The sequence below is a fragment of the Pseudorca crassidens genome, chromosome 10, assembly GCF_039906515.1.
Source record: "Pseudorca crassidens isolate mPseCra1 chromosome 10, mPseCra1.hap1, whole genome shotgun sequence".
Classification (NCBI taxonomy): Eukaryota; Metazoa; Chordata; class Mammalia; order Artiodactyla; family Delphinidae; genus Pseudorca; species Pseudorca crassidens.
In genome coordinates, this window is record NC_090305.1 from 19,987,080 (window position 1) to 20,004,917 (window position 17,838).

At 40.0% G+C, this 17,838-nt stretch overlaps 1 protein-coding gene across 9 annotated transcripts in view; it reads right to left on the reverse strand.

Annotated features, from left to right (window-relative positions):
* LOC137231652 (cytidine monophosphate-N-acetylneuraminic acid hydroxylase) overlaps positions 1 to 17,838 on the reverse strand; it is a 262,440-nt gene that overhangs the window by 52,331 nt on the left and 192,271 nt on the right. For 7 of the 9 annotated variants that reach the window (XM_067752171.1, XM_067752169.1, XM_067752176.1 and 4 more), the window contains 2 exons: positions 3,113 to 3,210; positions 2,669 to 2,872 (listed from right to left, as the gene is read on the reverse strand). In XM_067752171.1, the coding sequence (XP_067608272.1) occupies positions 2,669 to 2,872; positions 3,113 to 3,120 (212 nt within the window). In that variant the 5' untranslated portion in view covers positions 3,121 to 3,210. Of the gene's footprint in view, positions 1 to 2,668; positions 2,873 to 3,112; positions 3,211 to 7,424; positions 7,487 to 15,506; positions 15,688 to 17,838 lie in introns of those variants that run through there. The other 2 variants (XM_067752170.1, XM_067752173.1) reach the window with 2 other exon arrangements.

Consider the following 17,838-nt stretch of genomic DNA (forward strand, 5'->3'; position numbering starts at 1 on the left):
TGGAAGGCGAGGCAAAGAAGTTCCATTTCCTCTCTATTTTGGTAGTGTTTCTCGTGAAGTTTTTTTTTTTTTTTTCACAGTTAAAGAATTTTTTTTTTACAAACAAGTATGTCTCAAACCGGAAACATCAGATTTTTTAATCTAACAATGTCTATTTTAACTTATATATCAGTAAATTACACTGATTTTCCCAAGCTTCATTGTATCAAGAATTTTTCACGCTCTTTTCTAGTAATAAGGCAAAAAACATATTCCGCACTTCAATTTATAGAGGATTATTCTGAAACATCTACTTTCTCATCAATGAGTAGCCAACATTTCAAAACTTGAGAACATTCCAAACGCAGCTATTCAACATGCTGGGTCATTAAAGGGGAAACGTGGCAGGATCTTAACTGTTCATAGGCAGCAGGTAGACAGGAGGGAGGCGACAGCTTCATGTGCAAAGAGGTTGGGAAAAGTTGTTAGATTTAGAAAATGAGAACCACAGCTTATGAGAGTTGCTGATGTTGGTTACGTGTGAAGAAGAAAAATGTAGAGAGGGTGGTAGAGGTAGGTCATTACTCTTGACTGTCTCCTAGGTGAGAGATTCCTCGGGTGAATTGCTACACAGAGAAGCAGTCAAATTTGGAGCGATGGATGGGGGAGTATAGGGTGTGAGTTCCTCTGAGGATGGTGTTTCAGCACATCAGTGCTTGGCGAGCTGCATCTGGGAATAAAGCTGGGAGAATGTGCAGGAGATAAAGCTGGTTCCTCATGTGCCGGAGCACTAAGACAATTCCAGCTCTAGGTTAGCCTGCCAACAGAATACGGTGAAACTAGGATCAATCACCCCCAAGGCTTTGGGTGAAGGAGAGAAAGGCCAGCCTGTGGCAAAGCAATCACTCTGTTAAGATGAGCCAGCCAGGTTCAAGAACAATCTGAATTCCTGTAAATAACCTCTGTTCCTAAGCTACACTAGAAGCTCATGACAGAGTAATAACGATAAATGTAATTGACATTTATTGAGCACTTATCATATAGCCAGACACTGTTTTAAGTGCTTTATGTGTTTGAAATCACTTAATCCTCTCAGCAGTCAGACAGAGTAGGTAATACTCTCAATTTCACTGTATAGAGGAGAGGATTGAGGTCCGGAAAGGCTAAGAAACTTGTCCAAGGTCACGGAGCTGATAGGTGGTGGGGGCAGGCTTCTGAACAGGGCAGGTTGTGAGGAAAGATCATTGCTCCTAATCACAAAGCTGCAACACTTCCTTGAACGGCTGGCTCAGCGAGCACCACGTGAAAAGCCCACTTAGGAGAGAAAGGGAGAGAGGAAACGCGGAGTCCCCAAACCGCAACAGTCAGAAAACCTCAGGGTCCAAGAGTGCCTGCAGAAACTTACCAGTGACAGAACAAGCCATGTCTGAGGTTTCCCTGACTTGAATCCACTGAGAAGATGGAAGGGACTCCAAACAGGGCTGTCAGCAAATAACCATGAGGCGCTCCTAGAGTACAGCTGTCGCTAAAACTGTGTCCCATGCAATACTTGCAAGCTATCTATGCTAAAAATATATTAGTTATTTAACTGGGTGCCTTCTATTTGCCTAATCTAGCAACCCCATCGAAGGAGCCAAACAAGCTACAGGTGCAACAGTGTTTATCAACATTTAGAAATCTAATAGTGTGCGTCTGGGCCCTGAAACTAAGTATGCAGTGAAGCAAATCTGTGTGCAGGTGTAAGAACATTCTAGACTTGGGCGATGGTCTTCTATACGATTATAGCAGGGAGCTCTTAGAAAACTACACAGCTCCCTCTGAGTCCACCTGCACTAAACTGCCCACAGATGACCCGAGAAATCAGCTCAACAACACGGTGGATGTCAAGCCGGACGTGGGAATGGCTAAAAAGCACCCAGGTCAAGTTAGGCTGAAGCAGAGCTTGGAAAGGTGCGGTCAACCACTCATTCGTTGCCGGTGTTGACCATCAGGCTGACAAAGCATCCCTCACCCAGAACTCCCCCTGTCTCTGCCAGGCAGTGCTGCTATCTCTTTGGCAGTCACTGAAAACAAACAAACAAACAAAACCCACAACCATCCTGTCCTGGTATTGCTCCTGAACTGGTGAGGAAGGCGATCTATACTGTAGGCTTCATCAAGTGGGGGGAGACGGGTACCAGCACTAGTTCTTCCAAGAAATGATTAGAAGAGCTGCTGTTCAGGGCAGATACAGTTGCGGCTCTGCCATTTTGGGTTTTTAATCACCATGAGGCAGTCAAAGCAAGTCTATCTGCTCTCCAGCAGTGTTTGGATAAGGGCCTGCCCCACTCATACTTCTGGGGGAGTGGGAAAGGAAACCCAGAGGAGGCTTGAGTCCTGGAAAATAAAAGCTGTTACATACACCCAAGCACTCACTCACACACACACACACACACGTACCTTAGAAATTTCACTGTTTATCAAGCTAGGAATCAATTTTCAATTAGAGTTCTTAAGAGAGAGTGGGAAATTAAGTAAAGGTCATAATGTTTTGAGATCAGAGAGTTGCCTCAGTGAGCACAAGTAAAAGTTATGAATTTGCTAAAAGAAATAATTTGTCAGTTGGTTCATTTGATTTTCAATGAACACATCTCCTGCCACATCTAATTGTAAGAAGGTCACCAGGGAGAAAGCAGAGGACGCGTGTTACCTTCCGTCTAAATCCTCGATGTCTTTTATGAACAGGCCTCCTTGGTGCTTGCACATATTCTTGCATGCTCGCAGGTGGCTCTTACTTTTATATAAGATGTAATCTTTGCCAGTGCTCTTATTTCGAACAAAATTGATCCCTTCCTTGAGATTGGCAACTTCAGCAGGTGAGAGACACAACAGGATCTCAGTTGTTTGTTCGATGCTATGAAAACGCGAACATTTTGAGAGGAAAGAGTGATACTGTTAGGTTTCAAGAGAGAACAATTTGGCATTGACACCTCAAAAACCTCTTTTTTATTAAAATACTTTTTAAGGCCATCCCTCCAAGAACCCAGGCCTGGTGGCACCTGATGGTGAATTTTCTCCCCTCCTTTCAATGTCCATCCTACTTGTTGAGGGTTTATCTCCACTTTCCCAGAGAGCTCATGCCCCTCTCACTTGCCTGCCCATGGTCTGTCGTTGCTTCTCTCTGGGTATTTCAGAAGAACTGCAGTTGCTCCTTCAGGTTCTATGACTCATTCGCTCTCAGGAGACATTAGTCTGTGTAGATAAAGAGGGTGTGGGCCCAGCTCAGTATTTCCGTCCTACTGCTTCCTCCCCTACCATATCTCTCTTAGAAGCCAAATTTTATATTTAGTTTCAAGAACCCAGTCTGCTCTCCCCACCTCCATGCTTTTGTCTCTGCACCTGCTCTCCTTTCCCACTGAGAGTCATCCTTTAGGTTCAAACATAACTCAATCATCCCCTCCTTGGATAAGCCTTCCGAGCTACCCACCACCACCCCCACCCCGGCCCCCAGGTCAAGTCTAACACTTCTTTTTTTTTACTTTCCAGGAGACATTGAAATTCATTCTTTCTTTTTCTTTTAGTGAACATCTATCATCTCATATAGATATAAAATTAAAGATAAGATGAGACCTCTTAGCTGATTTACTCAACTTTCATATATAATGTAGAGTAGTGTCAGTTATGTTGATCCTGTTGTACATTCTCAGTACTTATTTATCTTACAACTGGAAGTTTGTACCTTTTGATCACCTTCATCCAAATCCCCTTCTCTCCACCCCCTGCCTCTGGTAACCACAAATCTGATCTCTTTTTCTATGAGGGTTTTTTGGTTTGTTTTTAAAGTATAATCGACCTACAACACTATGTTAGTTCCCAGTACACAACATAGTGATTCGATATTTCTATACATTTAAAAACGATCACCATGATAAGTCTAGTTATCATAAGCCTAGCACTTCTCAATGTGTATTACTATTCTGTAGAACATGATAACCTAGTACCAGTGCACTGCCCTGCTTACTTGCACATAGATGCTTTTAAAAACACTCCCTCTGCTTTTCTCTTCCCACCACTTAGCAGACTATCTTTAAGAGCTAGCTACTTAAAGCTTGAACCAACTCCACGCAATCTGAGTAATTTATAAAAAGCTCTAGCAGCAAAGCATTTGATCTCTCATATTTTTTCAAGGAAAATACAAATGTTACATTTCTCAAACTCCAATCTTTAAACAAACTCTTGTTATGATGCAACTCTGAATCATAGTGGAATATAATTTTCGCCAAGAGGGATTTCAAAATAACTTTTGGCATATCCATGGTATGAAATCTGGGTGCATGTTTAATTCTACATTCCACTCCAAACCAAAAGTGGTCAAAATTCTCTTCATGTGTTAATTTAAAATTGATTTGGAGCTCATGTACATTTGTGGCACTCTCACTTTCATTTTTGGAAGACTGCAAATTTCTCTTTTTTCTTAAAGATCAGGTTTTATGGGGCTTCCCTGGTGGCGCAGTGGTTGGAAGTCCGCCTGCCGATGCAGGGGACGAGGGTTCGTGCCCTGGTCCAGGAGGATCCCACGTGCCGCGGAGCGGCTGGGCGCGTGAGCCATGGCTGCTGAGCCTGCGCGTCCGGAGCCTGTGCTCCGCAACGGGAGAGGCCGCAGTGGTGAGAGGCCCGCGTACCGGGAAAAAAAAAAAAAAAGATCAGGTTTTATTTAATTAAATCTAATTAATTAATTGGCTGCATCAGGTCTTAGTTGCGGCACGCGGGATCTTTCATTTCGGCGCACGGGCTCCAGAGCGCATGGGCTCAGTAGTTGCGGCATATGGGCTTAGTTGTCCCACGGCATGTGCGATCTTAATTCCTTGACCAGGGATCAAATCGGTGCCCCCTGCGTTGCAAGATGGCCCACCAGGGAAGTCCCACAAATTTCTTAAACAGGAAATTAAAATAATATAAAAAACACATCATAATAGAAAATAACAGGGAAGCTACTTCCAATTTTCAACTAATAAGGCAGAGCTCTATAATTGAGTATGATCCATTTCTTTAAAGCAGATTCTCATTGTCACTTCTGTCCCAAATTCCTGGTAATTCTGTTCACAGTAGACTTTAAATGTTTCCAAATATATGTTTTAAATGTATCTGATAGAAAGGATTCCATGTTAAGCCTCATGAAGTTCTTTTATCTTTGTTCTTATGAGTACAAATATCGGACACCAAGCCAAAGCAAGCACTGAGGCAATATCTGGAATAATTAGCCTAAAAGTGTAAAAAGGAAACCTTTCTAAATATTTTGTTTTACCTGATTGAATGAACCAGTTAGCCAAAGTTCTGTGTTCGATTCTAAGGCTTTCCATGCACTGTGTAAAGCAGGTTGAACTAACTACATCTTTATCAATTCCTTGAAAACGTATATTGGAACCTAAAGCAAAATTTTAAAATGTGCCCTCCTATATACATGCTTTTGTGTATTTTTTAATGGTTAGTTTTTCCCAAAAGTCAATTTTTAAAGCTATTAAAAATTGGATTGGATTCCATTAAAATCAGGAAAGTAAAATTATAGTCAATTCTGGCTTGGGTATAAATAAAATATTTAAACTAAAATGACGTGAGTTTTAGTACACCTACTTTTCAACATTTCATTATTTCTTCAAATACTTTAATGTTTGTGAAAAAATAATTATTAAAAAATACACAAAAGCATTTATATAGGGACATACATTTTTGCCTTTTGCCTCAGACTTGGTGGCATGGCATTGCAGTGCAGCATCCTGTCTTTAAAATTTTGATATTTTGTTTGTCATGAAATTTTGGCTTTAGCTTTGATTTTTAAAAATATTACGTTAATGATATTCATCTTGATTATATTCATCTCATGAAGCCAGGAATCCTCCAGAAGTTTAAGCTCTGAGAAAAAGGGCTAGAGGAAGAAAAGGCAACTCACTGAGAATTGTCAATCTATAAATGCATTTTGCTACCCATAATTTCTTTTTTTTTAATATCTTTATTGGAGTATAACTGCTTTACAATGGTGTGTTAGTTTCTGCTTTATAACAAAGTGAGTCAGTTATACATATACATATGTTCCCATATCTCTTCCCTCTTGCGTCTCCCTCCCTCCCACCTTCCCTATCCCACCCCTCTAGGTGGTCACAAAGCACCGAGCTGATCTCCCTGTGCTATGCGGCTGCTTCCCACTAGCTAGCTATTTTATGTTTGGTAGTGTATATATGTCCATGCCACTCTCTCACTTTGTCACAGCTTACCTTTCCCCCTCCCCATATCCTCAAGCCCATTCCCTAGTAGGTCTGTATCTTTATTCCCATCTTGCCCCTAGGTTCTTCATGACCTTTTTTTTTTTCTTAGATTCCATATATATGTGTTAGCATACGGTATTTGTTTTTCTCTTTCTGACTTACTTCACTCTGTATGACAGACTCTAAGTCCATCCACCTCACTACAAATAACTCAATTTCGTTTCATTTTATGGCTGAGTAATATTCCATTGTATATATGTGCCACATCTTCTTTATCCATTCATCTGGAGATGGACACTTAGGTTGCTTCCATGTCCTGGCTATTGTAAATAGAGCTGCAATGAACATTTTGGTACATGACTCTTTTTGAATTCTGGTTTTCTCAGGGTATATGCCCAGTAGTGGGATTGCTGGGTCATATGGTAGTTCTATTTTTATTTTTTAAGGAACCTCCATACTGTTCTCCATAGTGGCTGTATCAATTTACATTCCCACCAACAGTGCAAGAGGGTTCCCTTTTCTCCACACCCTCTCCAGCATTTATTGTTTCTAGATTTTTTGATGATGGCCATCCTGACTGGTATGAGATGATATCTCATTGTAGTTTTTATCTGCATTTCTCTAATGATTAATGATGTTGAGCATTCTTTCATGTGTTTGTTGGCAATCTGTATATCTTCTTTGGAGAAATGTCTATTTAGGTCTTCTGCCCATTTTTGGATTGGGTTTTTTGTTTTTTTGATATTGAGCTGCATGAGCTGCTTGTAAATTTTGGAGATTAATCCTTTAATCTCCAAAATTTACAAGCAGCTCAATATCATAATTTCTTTTTTTTTTTTAACATCTTTATTGGGGTATAATTGCTTTACAATGGTGTGTTAGTTCTGCTTTATAACAAAGTGAATCAGTTATACATATGTTCCCATATCTCTTCTCTCTTGCGTCTCCCTCCCTCCCACCCTCCCTATCCCACCCCTCCAGGCGGTCACAAAGCACCGAGCTGATATCCCTGTGCTATGCGGCTGCTTCCCACTAGCTATCTACCTTACGTTTCATAATTTCTTAATTAGATTAGTTTTGTTTTAAATGGGAAGATGTTCAGTATTCTGTTCACAGGGATGTAAACTCCATGAAAGCTGAGGTATAAAGTGTCTGTCACATGGTAGGTGCCCAGTAAATATCTGGCTAATGAAGGAATACACTCACAAGAATGAAATATGTACTGCATGTAGACAAATGATGTGAAAATGCTTCCAAAGGTCACAGATCTGTTAAGGGAAAAATCCAATTAATGGCACATACAAGTTTTGAAAAGCAACTTAAGGGAATTCCCTGGTGGTCCAGTGGTTAGGACTCAGCAGTCTCATTTCCCGGGGCCCCAGGTTCAATCCCTAGTCGGAGAATTAATATCCTATCAGCCGCGTGGCGCAGCCAAAAAAATAATAATAATAATAAAAAGCAACTTAGGAGCGTTGTTGTTGTTGTTGTTTTTAATCCCATGAAAAAGCAGAGAGTATTTCCTCATTTATTCAAATCATCTTGTTTGCTCTTTATTATGGTTTTGAAAATTTACTTTTTCATAGCTAATTCTTAGATATTTTATAGCTGTTGCTGCTATCGTAATTGGTATCATTTTATTTTTGGATCAGTTATTCTTGGTAGAGAGATGTAACAAATTTTTTAAAAATTGCTTTACTGCACTTTAATTGTTTTACTACATTTAATGCAAAACTGATCATCTTAACCATTTTTAAGCATACATTTCAGTAGTGTTAAGTATATATGCATTGTTAAGTGCAACAAAATTCCAAAATATTTTATCTTGCAAAACCAAAACTCCATACTCATTATATAACAACTCCCCATTTCCCTCCCCCTGCCAAACCCCTGTTAACACCATTCTACTTTCTGTTTCTATGAATTTGACTACCTTAGCTACTTGATATAAGTATAATCATACAGTATTTGTCTTTTTGTGATTGGCTTATTTCATTTAGCATAACGTCCTCAAGGTTCATCTATATTGTAACTAACATGTACGAACAGGATTTCTTTCCTTTTTAAGGCTGAATAATATTCCATTGTGTGTGTGTATCATATTTTGTTCAGAAAATATTTGCAAAAGATATATCTGATAGAGGACTGTTATCCAAAATATACAAAGAACTCTTAAGACTCAACAACAAGAAAACAAACAACCCAATTAAAAAATGGGTCAGAATGGGGAGTGGCCAAAATGGTGGAGTAGGAAGAACTTGAGCTCATCCCCTCCCATGGGCACACCAAAATTACAACTATTTACAAAGCAACTATCAATGAGAAAGACTGGATGACTAGAAGAAAAGATCTTCTACAATTAAAGATATGAAGAAGGAATCACAATGAGACCAGTGGGAGGGGTGGAGACATGGTATAGCAAGACTGGCCAACACCAGTTCCAGGAAACCTTTGGCTCCTCACCAGTGGGTCAGCACGAGCCCCGGGACCCAGCCTCACCCACTAGAGGGCTGACACCATCACAGAAACCCTGCAGCTCGTCAGCCACCTGCCCTCGGATCCAGCCCCACTTGCTAGTGGGCCAGCACTGCTTTGGGACCCCCTGGGGCTCTGTAGCCAGCAGCCCCATGACTCAACCCAACCCAATAGCTGGCAAACTCCAGGACACCTCAAGACCCTCAACCCGTGGCACTGGATCTGGACCCACTCACCAGTGCTTTAGCACTAGTGCTCGGATCACCAGGGCTCTTCAGTCAGCCGGCCTGTGACCTAGTCCTGCCCATTGCTGGCTGAAACAGCCCCATGACAACTTGGGTCCCCCAGGCAGCCACCCCAAGTTCTGGCCCTACTCACTAATGGGTCATCACTAGCCCTGGGATCCGGCCTCACCCAACAGGGGCCTGACTTCAGCCTCTGGAACATTACAGCCACTCAGCCAGCTACCTGGGAATCTGGGCCCACCCACCAGTAGTCCAGCAGTAGGCACAGCACCCACCAGGGCTCTTCAGTTAGCCTCCCCATGCCCCAGCCTCACCCAACAGCTGGCCAACACCAGCTCCAGGACACCATGGGACTGTCATCCAGTCACCCTATATCCAGCCTCATCCACCATGGGACTAGTACCAATCCCGGGAACCCCATGGTCCCACAACCAGCCACCCGGGACCCAGTGATCAGCTACCCTACACCAAGCCCTTTGGAACAGCTGTCTGACATCAGCTCCAAGACATGTTGGGCCCCTAAGCAAGCCACCCTGAGATTCGTCCACACTTTCCAGTGGGCCAGCACTAGCCCCAGGACTCCCCGGGGCTCTACAGCCTCCTGACCCAGCCCCAGGCAATAGTTGGCTGACACCAAGTATAGGACACCTTGGGCCCCTCAGCCAGCTGCCCAAGGATCCAGCCCTCCACACCAGTAGCCCAACACTAGCTCCTGAACCCTCTGGGGCTTTGCTGTCACCTGCCCAGTGTCCCAACCTCACCCAACACCTGGCTCACACCATTTCCAGGATACCTTGGACACCTCAGCCAGCTGTCCTGAATCTGTACACTCACCTGTTGGCCAGCACTAGCACCAGGAACTGGTCTCACCCACCAGCAAGCCAATATCAGCCCTGGAAACCTCACAGCCTTGTAGCCTGCAGCTAGCCACCCTGGGACCCAGCTCCACCCACCAGGGGTTCTGCACTAGCCCCAGGATTCCCTAGGGTTCTGCAGTCAGCTGCCCCTGTGGCCTACCTCTGCCCACCAGCTGGCCAACACCAGCTCCAGGACACCTTGAGCCCCTCAGCCATCTCAGGATCTGGCCTCACCCTTCCATGGGCTGGCAGCTTTCTCACTAGGTGTGGTCTGGCACCAAACTGAGCTGCAGGCCAGCCAAGCCTATCAGAGTTCCCATAGTAATAAGCTTACCCCAACAGTACGGCTCAGGCAACCAACACAGAGGGCAACCCTAGAACATAGCTCCGGTGACCAAAGCAGTGTGCACTGCTGGGCCCCATAGGACATCTCCTACATAAGGCCACTCCTCCAAGATCAATAGTGTAACTGACCTACCTAATACCTAGAAATAAAAACAGAGAATTCAGCAAAATGAGGTGACAGAGGAATATATTCCAAACTATGGAATAAGATAAAACCCTGGAAGAAGAACTAAATGAAATGGAGATAAGCAATCTGCCTGATAAAGAGTTTAAGTTAATGATCAAAAAGATGCTCAGGGCTTCCCGGGTGGCGCAGTAGTTAAGAATCCACCTGCCAATGCAGGGGACACGGGTTCAATCCCTGGTCCGAGAAAATTCCACGTGCCATGGAGCAACTAAGCCCATGTGCCACAGCTACTGAGCCTGTGCTCTAGAGCCCACGAGCCACAACTACTGAGCCTGCATGCCACAACTACTGAAGCCCATGCACCTAGAGCCCATGCTCTGCAACAAGAGAAGCCACCACAATGAGAAGCCCGCACACCGCAGTGAAGAGTAGCCCCCACTCATCACAACTAGAGAAAGCCTGTGCTCAGCAACAAAGACCCAACTCAGCCAAAAATAAATAAATAAATAAATAAATTTATCTTTAAAAAAAAGGATGTTCAAAGAACTCGAGAGAAGAATGGATGAACAAAATCAGAAGTTGGAAGTTTTTAACAAAGAGTTAGAAAATATAAACAAGAATCAAATAGAGCTGAAGAACACAATAACTGAAATAAAAAATACATTAGATGGAATTGGGGACACAGTTCTTGAGGTGCTAGCCTACTGTGTTCCCTCTTTGCCTGGCAAAGAAATAAAGCCACGCTTTCTTTCTCCTCCGTAAAAAAAAAAAAAAAAATTAGATGGAATCAACGGTGGATTAGATGATACAGAGAAATTGATCAGTGAACTGGAAGACAGAGTGGTGGAAATCACTCAAGCTGAACAGAAAAAAAGAAAAAAAAATTGTTTAAATGAGGACAGCTTAAGAGACCTGGAACAACATCAAGCATCCTAACATTCACCTTATAGGAGTCCCAAAGGAGATGAGAGAAAGGGACAGAAAACATATTTGAAGATATAATAGCTGAAAAACTTCCCTAACTTGGGAAAGGAAACAGGCATTCAGGAAACACAAAGTGTCCCCAACAAGATCAACCCAAAGAGGACTACACCAAGACACACTGTATTTAAAGTGCCAAAATTAAAGATGAAGAGAGAATATTAAATCAACAAGGGAAAAGCAACTAGTTATGTACAAGGGGAATTCCATGACTATCAGTTGACTTTTCAACAGAAACTCTGCATGCCAGAAGGGAGTGGCACAATATATTTAAAGTGATTAAAAAAAACTTACAGTGAGGAAAACTCTACCTGGCAACGCTATTATTCACCTTTGAAGGGGAAATCAAGATTTTACAGACAAGCAAAAGCTAAGAGTTCAGCACCACCAAACCACCTTTACAAGAAATGTTAAACGGACTTCCCTAAGTAGAAAAGGAAAGGCCACAACTAGAAATATGAAAATTATGAAAGGAAAAATTTCATTGGTAAAGGCAGAATACTGAGAAGGTAGTAGATAAAACACTTATAAAGCTAGTAGGAAGGTTAAACGTCAAAAGTAGTAAAACAGTCTATATCCAAAATAAGTAGTTAAGGGACACACAAAACAAGATGTAAAATATGGTGTCAAAATACAGAGGGGTGGGTAAGAAAGCAGAGTTGTTAAAATGCATTCTAACTTAAGAGATCAGCAACTTAAAGCAATTGACCATATATATAGATTGCTATATAAAAACCTCATGGTAACCACAAACCAAAAATCTGTAATGGATACACACACCCAAAAGAAAAAAGAACCCAAACATAACACTAAAGATAGACATCAAATCACAAGGGAAGATGGCAAAAGAAGAACTACAAAAACAACCAGAAAATAATTAACAAAATGGCAATAAATACATACCTATCAATAATTACTTTAAATGTAAATGGACTAAATACTTCAATCAAAAGACATAGAGTGGCTAAGTGGATACAAAAACAAGACCTATACATATGCTGCCTACAAGAGATTCACATCAGATCTAAAGACACACAAAGACTGAAAGTGAGGGGGATGGAAAATGGTATTCCAAGCAAATGGAAACAAAAAAGAAATCTGGGGTAGCAATATCAGACAAAATAGACTTTAAAACAAAAACTGGAACAAGAGACAAAGAAGGACATTACATAATGATAAAGGGGTCAGTTCAAGAAGAAGCTATAATGATTGTAAATACATATGCACCCAACATACGTGCACCTGAATATGCTTAGCAAATATTAAAATAGAGGGAGAAATTGATAGTAACACAATAATAGTAGGGGACTTCAACACCCCACTTACATCAACAGACAGATCATCCAGAGAGAAAATTGGTAAAGAAACACTAGCCTTAAACAACACATTAGATCAGATGGACTTAATAGATATATAGAGAACATTCCATCCGAAAGCAGCAATACACATTCTTTTCAAGTGCAAATGGAACATTATCCAGGATAGATCTCAGGCTAGGCCACAAAACAAGTCTCAGTAAATTTAAGAAGACTAAAATCATATCATGTATCTTTCCCAACCACAACACTATGAGGCTAGAAATCAACTACAAGAAAAAAACTGCAAAAAACAAATACATGGAGGCTAAACAATATGCTACTAAAAAAACCAATGGGTCACTGAAAAAAATCAAAGTAGAGATCAAGAAATACCTGAAGATAAATGAAAACAAAAACACAATGATCCAAAATCTATGGGATGCAGCAAAAGCAGTTCCAAGAGGGAAATTTATAGGAATAGAAGCCTATCTCAGGAAACAAGAAAAATCTGAAATAAATAACCTAACCTTACACCTAAAGGAACTAGAGAAAGAAGAAAAAACAAAACCCAAATTTAGTAGAAGGGGGAAAAAATCATAAAAATCAGAGCAGAAATAAATGAAATAGAGGCTAAAAATATAGAAAAGATCAATAAAACTATGAGCTGGTTATTTAAAAAGATAAACAAAATTGATGAAAATTAGCCAGGCTTATCAAGAAAAAGAGAGGGCTCAAGTAAATAAAATCAGAAATGAAAGAGAAGTTACAACAATACCACAGAAATAAAGGGATCATAAGAGATTACCATGAACAATATATATGCCAATAAAATGGACGACGTAGGAGAAAGACAAATTCCTAGAAATGCACAATCCCCCAAGATTGAATCAGGAAGAAATAGAAAATGTGAATATACTACCAGTGATAAAATTGAACCAAAAAAAAAAAAAAAAAACCTCCCAACAAACAAAAGTCCAGGACCAGATGGCTTCACAGCTAAATTCTACTAAACATTTAAATATGAGTTAACACCTATCCTTTTCAAACTATTCCAAAAATTACAAAAGAAGGAATGCTTCTGAACTCATTTTACAAGACCTGCATCATGCTGATACCAAAACCAGACAAAGATACCACAAAAAAAGAAAGTTACAGGTCAAAATCACTGATGAACATAGATGCAAAAATCATCAACAAAATATTAGCGAACTGAATTCAACAACACATTAAAAGGATCATACAACATGATCAAATGGGATTTATCCCAGGGATGCAATAATGATTCATTTTCCACAAATCAATCAATGTGATGTACCACGTTAACAAACTGAAGAATAAAAACCATATGATCATCTAAATTAATGCAGAAAAACCTTTTGACAAAATTCAACATCCATCTGTGATAAAAAAAAAAACTGTCAACAAAGTGGGTATAGAGGGAACACACAACATAATAAAGGCCATAAATGACAAGCCCACAGCTAACATCATACCCAATGGTGAAAAGCTGAAAATATTTCCTCTAAGATCAGGAACAGGACAAGGATGCCTACTCTCACCATTTTTATTCAACACAGTATTGGAAGTCATAGCCACAGCAATCAGACGAGTAAAAGAAATAAAGACCATCCAAATTGGAAAGGAAGAAGTAGAACTGTTAGTGTATGCACATGATATGATACCAAAACCCTGTAAATGCCACCAAAAAAACTACTAGAACTCATCAACGAATTCACTATAGTTGCAGGATATGAAATGAATATACAGAAATCTATTGTGTTTATATACACTAACAATGAACTATCAGAAAGAAAAATTAAGGAAACAATCCCATTTACAGTTATGTCAAAAAAAAAAAACCCTAGAATAAATCTAACTAAGGAGGTAAAAGACCTGTATTCTGAAAACTATGACACCTATGAAAGAAATTGAAGATGACACAAACAAATAGAAAGATAAACTATGCTCATGGATTGGAAGAATTAATATTGTTAAAATGACCATAGGACCCAAGGCAATCTATAGGTTTAGTGCAATCACTTTCCAAGATACCAGTGGCATTTTCCACAGAATTTTAGCTATATATATATATATATATATGCCTCAATAATTCCACTTCCAGAAATTTATCCTAAGGAAATAGAGACGCACATGACAAAGATAATCATTACAGAATTATTTATAACAAAATTATATTATAACAAAATATACGACACAACCTAAAGTTCTAGCAATAGGAAATTGGTTCAGTAAATTACAGTATTTTAACACAAGTAAATGATAGGCATCATTTATAGATCAATGTTTAAGGCTATTAGAAATGCTCCTAATATAAAATGAGAAAAAAGGGATACTGAAGTGTATATACAGCAAATCTCTATTTAACAAAAAAATTTAATAAATATAATTTTTATGAAAAAGGGTAGAGGAATACTCTAAAATGTATCTCAACAGATGATTAGATTATTTTCTTTTGTTTATCTGTATTTTCAATTTCTTTTCAAAGCATTTATTTCAAATTATATTGCTTATATAATTTTATTAAATTATATATTTAATATATAAGAAGAAGAAGAAATTAGGCAAGTCAAAAAATTTAATGAGCTTCTTACAGAAGACTCTAAAAATCATTAATATAAAATTCTTAAAGCACTGGCATGACTCAGCAAGATAGAAAATCAATGAAGTAACTTAATTAAAATAAAAGGTGTAGTCGGGATTAAAAGCTTCAGCATACACCAGTCTCTGCAACCTGTTGCAAGTGGCATGCCAAAGTTAGGAAGAGCAAACCACAGACAGCTGCCTACCCTGCCTGGGGGCTGTACTCAGGGCTCAGAGTCTGGTGATGGCCCCTGCCCCATGTCCATAACTACCAGCAGGGACCATGGCCTACCCTGCAGAACACTCATAAGGGCTCACCCTGAAGCATCCGAACAAGCTGGACCCAGGCATGACAAGCTCACCTAGTGATCTAGTGTGCTAGTCAACAGACAAGGCAGGCTCCTCAGTTCTCTGGAGTCTAGGCTGAGAGCAAATTTCACTCAAAAGTGAGACACTGGAACCATGCTACAGTAAGTACAACCCCCTTGGGGGTAAATAACAACTCCAGGACTGGCAGACTGACACTGTGTCCTCTCTCAGGATAAGTTTCTATTCAAGGAAGATCTGGAAACTAAAAAAAAAAAAAAAAAAAAGTGAATATAAATTCTCAGTTTTTATTACAGGATCTACTAGTTGACTAGGAAATTTTCCAAATACTTAAGAAAACATATCAACTGGGTGAAGGTGAGGGAATATCTTAATTTTGAAAGGGCCTCATTACCCTACTAGAATTCTTTGAATGGGTAAAAACAATATGATTACAGCAAAACTAGTAGACAGCATTTCTATAGATTTTAAATGCCCAAATTCCACCAAAAAACAAACCAAAAAAACCCTGAATGCCACAGAACTTGGGCAAATGTTATGGGTGTGTGTGTGTGTGTGTGTGTGTGTGTGTGTGTGTGTGTGTGTTTATGTGACTGTCACTTATGGGGAACCATGAAACAGTGGAGTTTTGAAACCCATTGACCAGTTCTGGACTGGAGCTTAATGCTTTCATAAATTACCTAGAATGGTAGTTCCCGATCTACATATTGTTCCCAATGACCAGCCATTAAAAACACGACTATTGAATGAGGGCCAATAAAAAATTAATTTAAAACGGAGGTCTATACTCAAAACGCTTTAGTAACCAATGATCTAGCAGAAGAACATTAGGCTGCGAGCTTCATATGGGAATCTTTCATCACTGCATTTTCCATTAGGAACTGAATAAATATTTGTTGAACCAGTAACGTGAAACCTTCAAGATTGCAAATGGCCTTCACGCCGTTCCAGAAATCAAAATGAGAAATTGAGAGACAACAAGTTCTCATGAGGCTGTTTGAATAGGCAAAATTATGGCAAAAGAGCAACAGGCAAATATGAAGAAACATTTGGGAAAAGTAATTCCAATTATACTTTTAGAATAATGGGTTCTAAGCTAAACTATTTAATAAACAGGCACCAGCTTAGACTATTCCCTTAAGACACTACATTGCATGTTTCATTACAAAAGGCCATTAAACACTGAGTGTTACCGGAAAGGACACTGGAAACAAAATGAAATTTGTTCATTCAAAAACCACTCCGTTTCCACAGCTAGATATGCTGTGCATTTTTGGTTCCCTACACCATAAGGAAGACATACCGGCGTTGAGAGAGGTCCTGAGAAATGAGATTGAATTTATAAAGTAGATGGAAGAGCTTTCTACTTAGAACCTAAAATTTAGAACTCTTTTATTCTGAAGAGGTGAAGATTTAGGGGAGAGGGGAAGCATAAATGGAGTACAGGTTTATTCATCAAACTTCAAAATATTAGAGAGGAGAGGGCAGCATTTTGAAGTTTGACATAAAAGATGTAGGCAAATAAAAGAAGATTTTATCCATTAGTCAGAAAATACACAGTAGTTGTTACGGGTAAACTATATAAATGTAGTAACATCTACACTTATTCAAATCTAGAAGGTTGTTGTTGTTTTTTGAGGCTCTGAGAAAGTAAGAACAAGAAAAAAAATAAATCATTTAGGAGGTTGAGGAATCCCAAGAAAGAATATAGACTGACAAGAGAATCTAACTATTACAAATGTATGAAACAACCTAACTGAAGTGGGTGAGGGGAAAAGTGCTGGCCAAGTATCTTTGGAAATGAATGGAGTCTGTAAGATTAGAGGCACAAGGAGCTGCACATAGGAACTACTAGTTGATAAAGCTATTTTGCATAGGGGTATGGGTTAGCAATTCTGATACTTCTATACATGTATACTGGAATTGCATAATTAAATACATGGACAACAATGGTGAGAGCCAGCTTTCTCATTGTTGGAGTGGGACTCAATAGATAAGCAAGGGGATGAAGCTAGAATGATCAATGTGATAATGGAGTACTCAGAGATAAATATATAGCCTCGGATGTGAACGTTAAAAAAAGAAAGGCTAGGGCTTCCCTGGTGGCGCAGTGGTTGAGAGTCCGCCTGCCGATGCAGGGGACACGGGTTCGTGCCCTGGTCCGGGAAGATCCCACATGCCGCGGAGCGGCTAGGCCCGTGAGCCATGGCCACTGAGCCTGCGCGTCCGGAGCCTGTGCTCCGCAACGGGAGAGGCCACAACAGTAAGAGGCCCGTGTACTGCAAAAAAAAAGAAAAGAAAGGCTAAAAAGCAACCATCTCAAGGATGTTAAAGAACAATAAAATAATCCAAAGAAAGAAGAAAGAA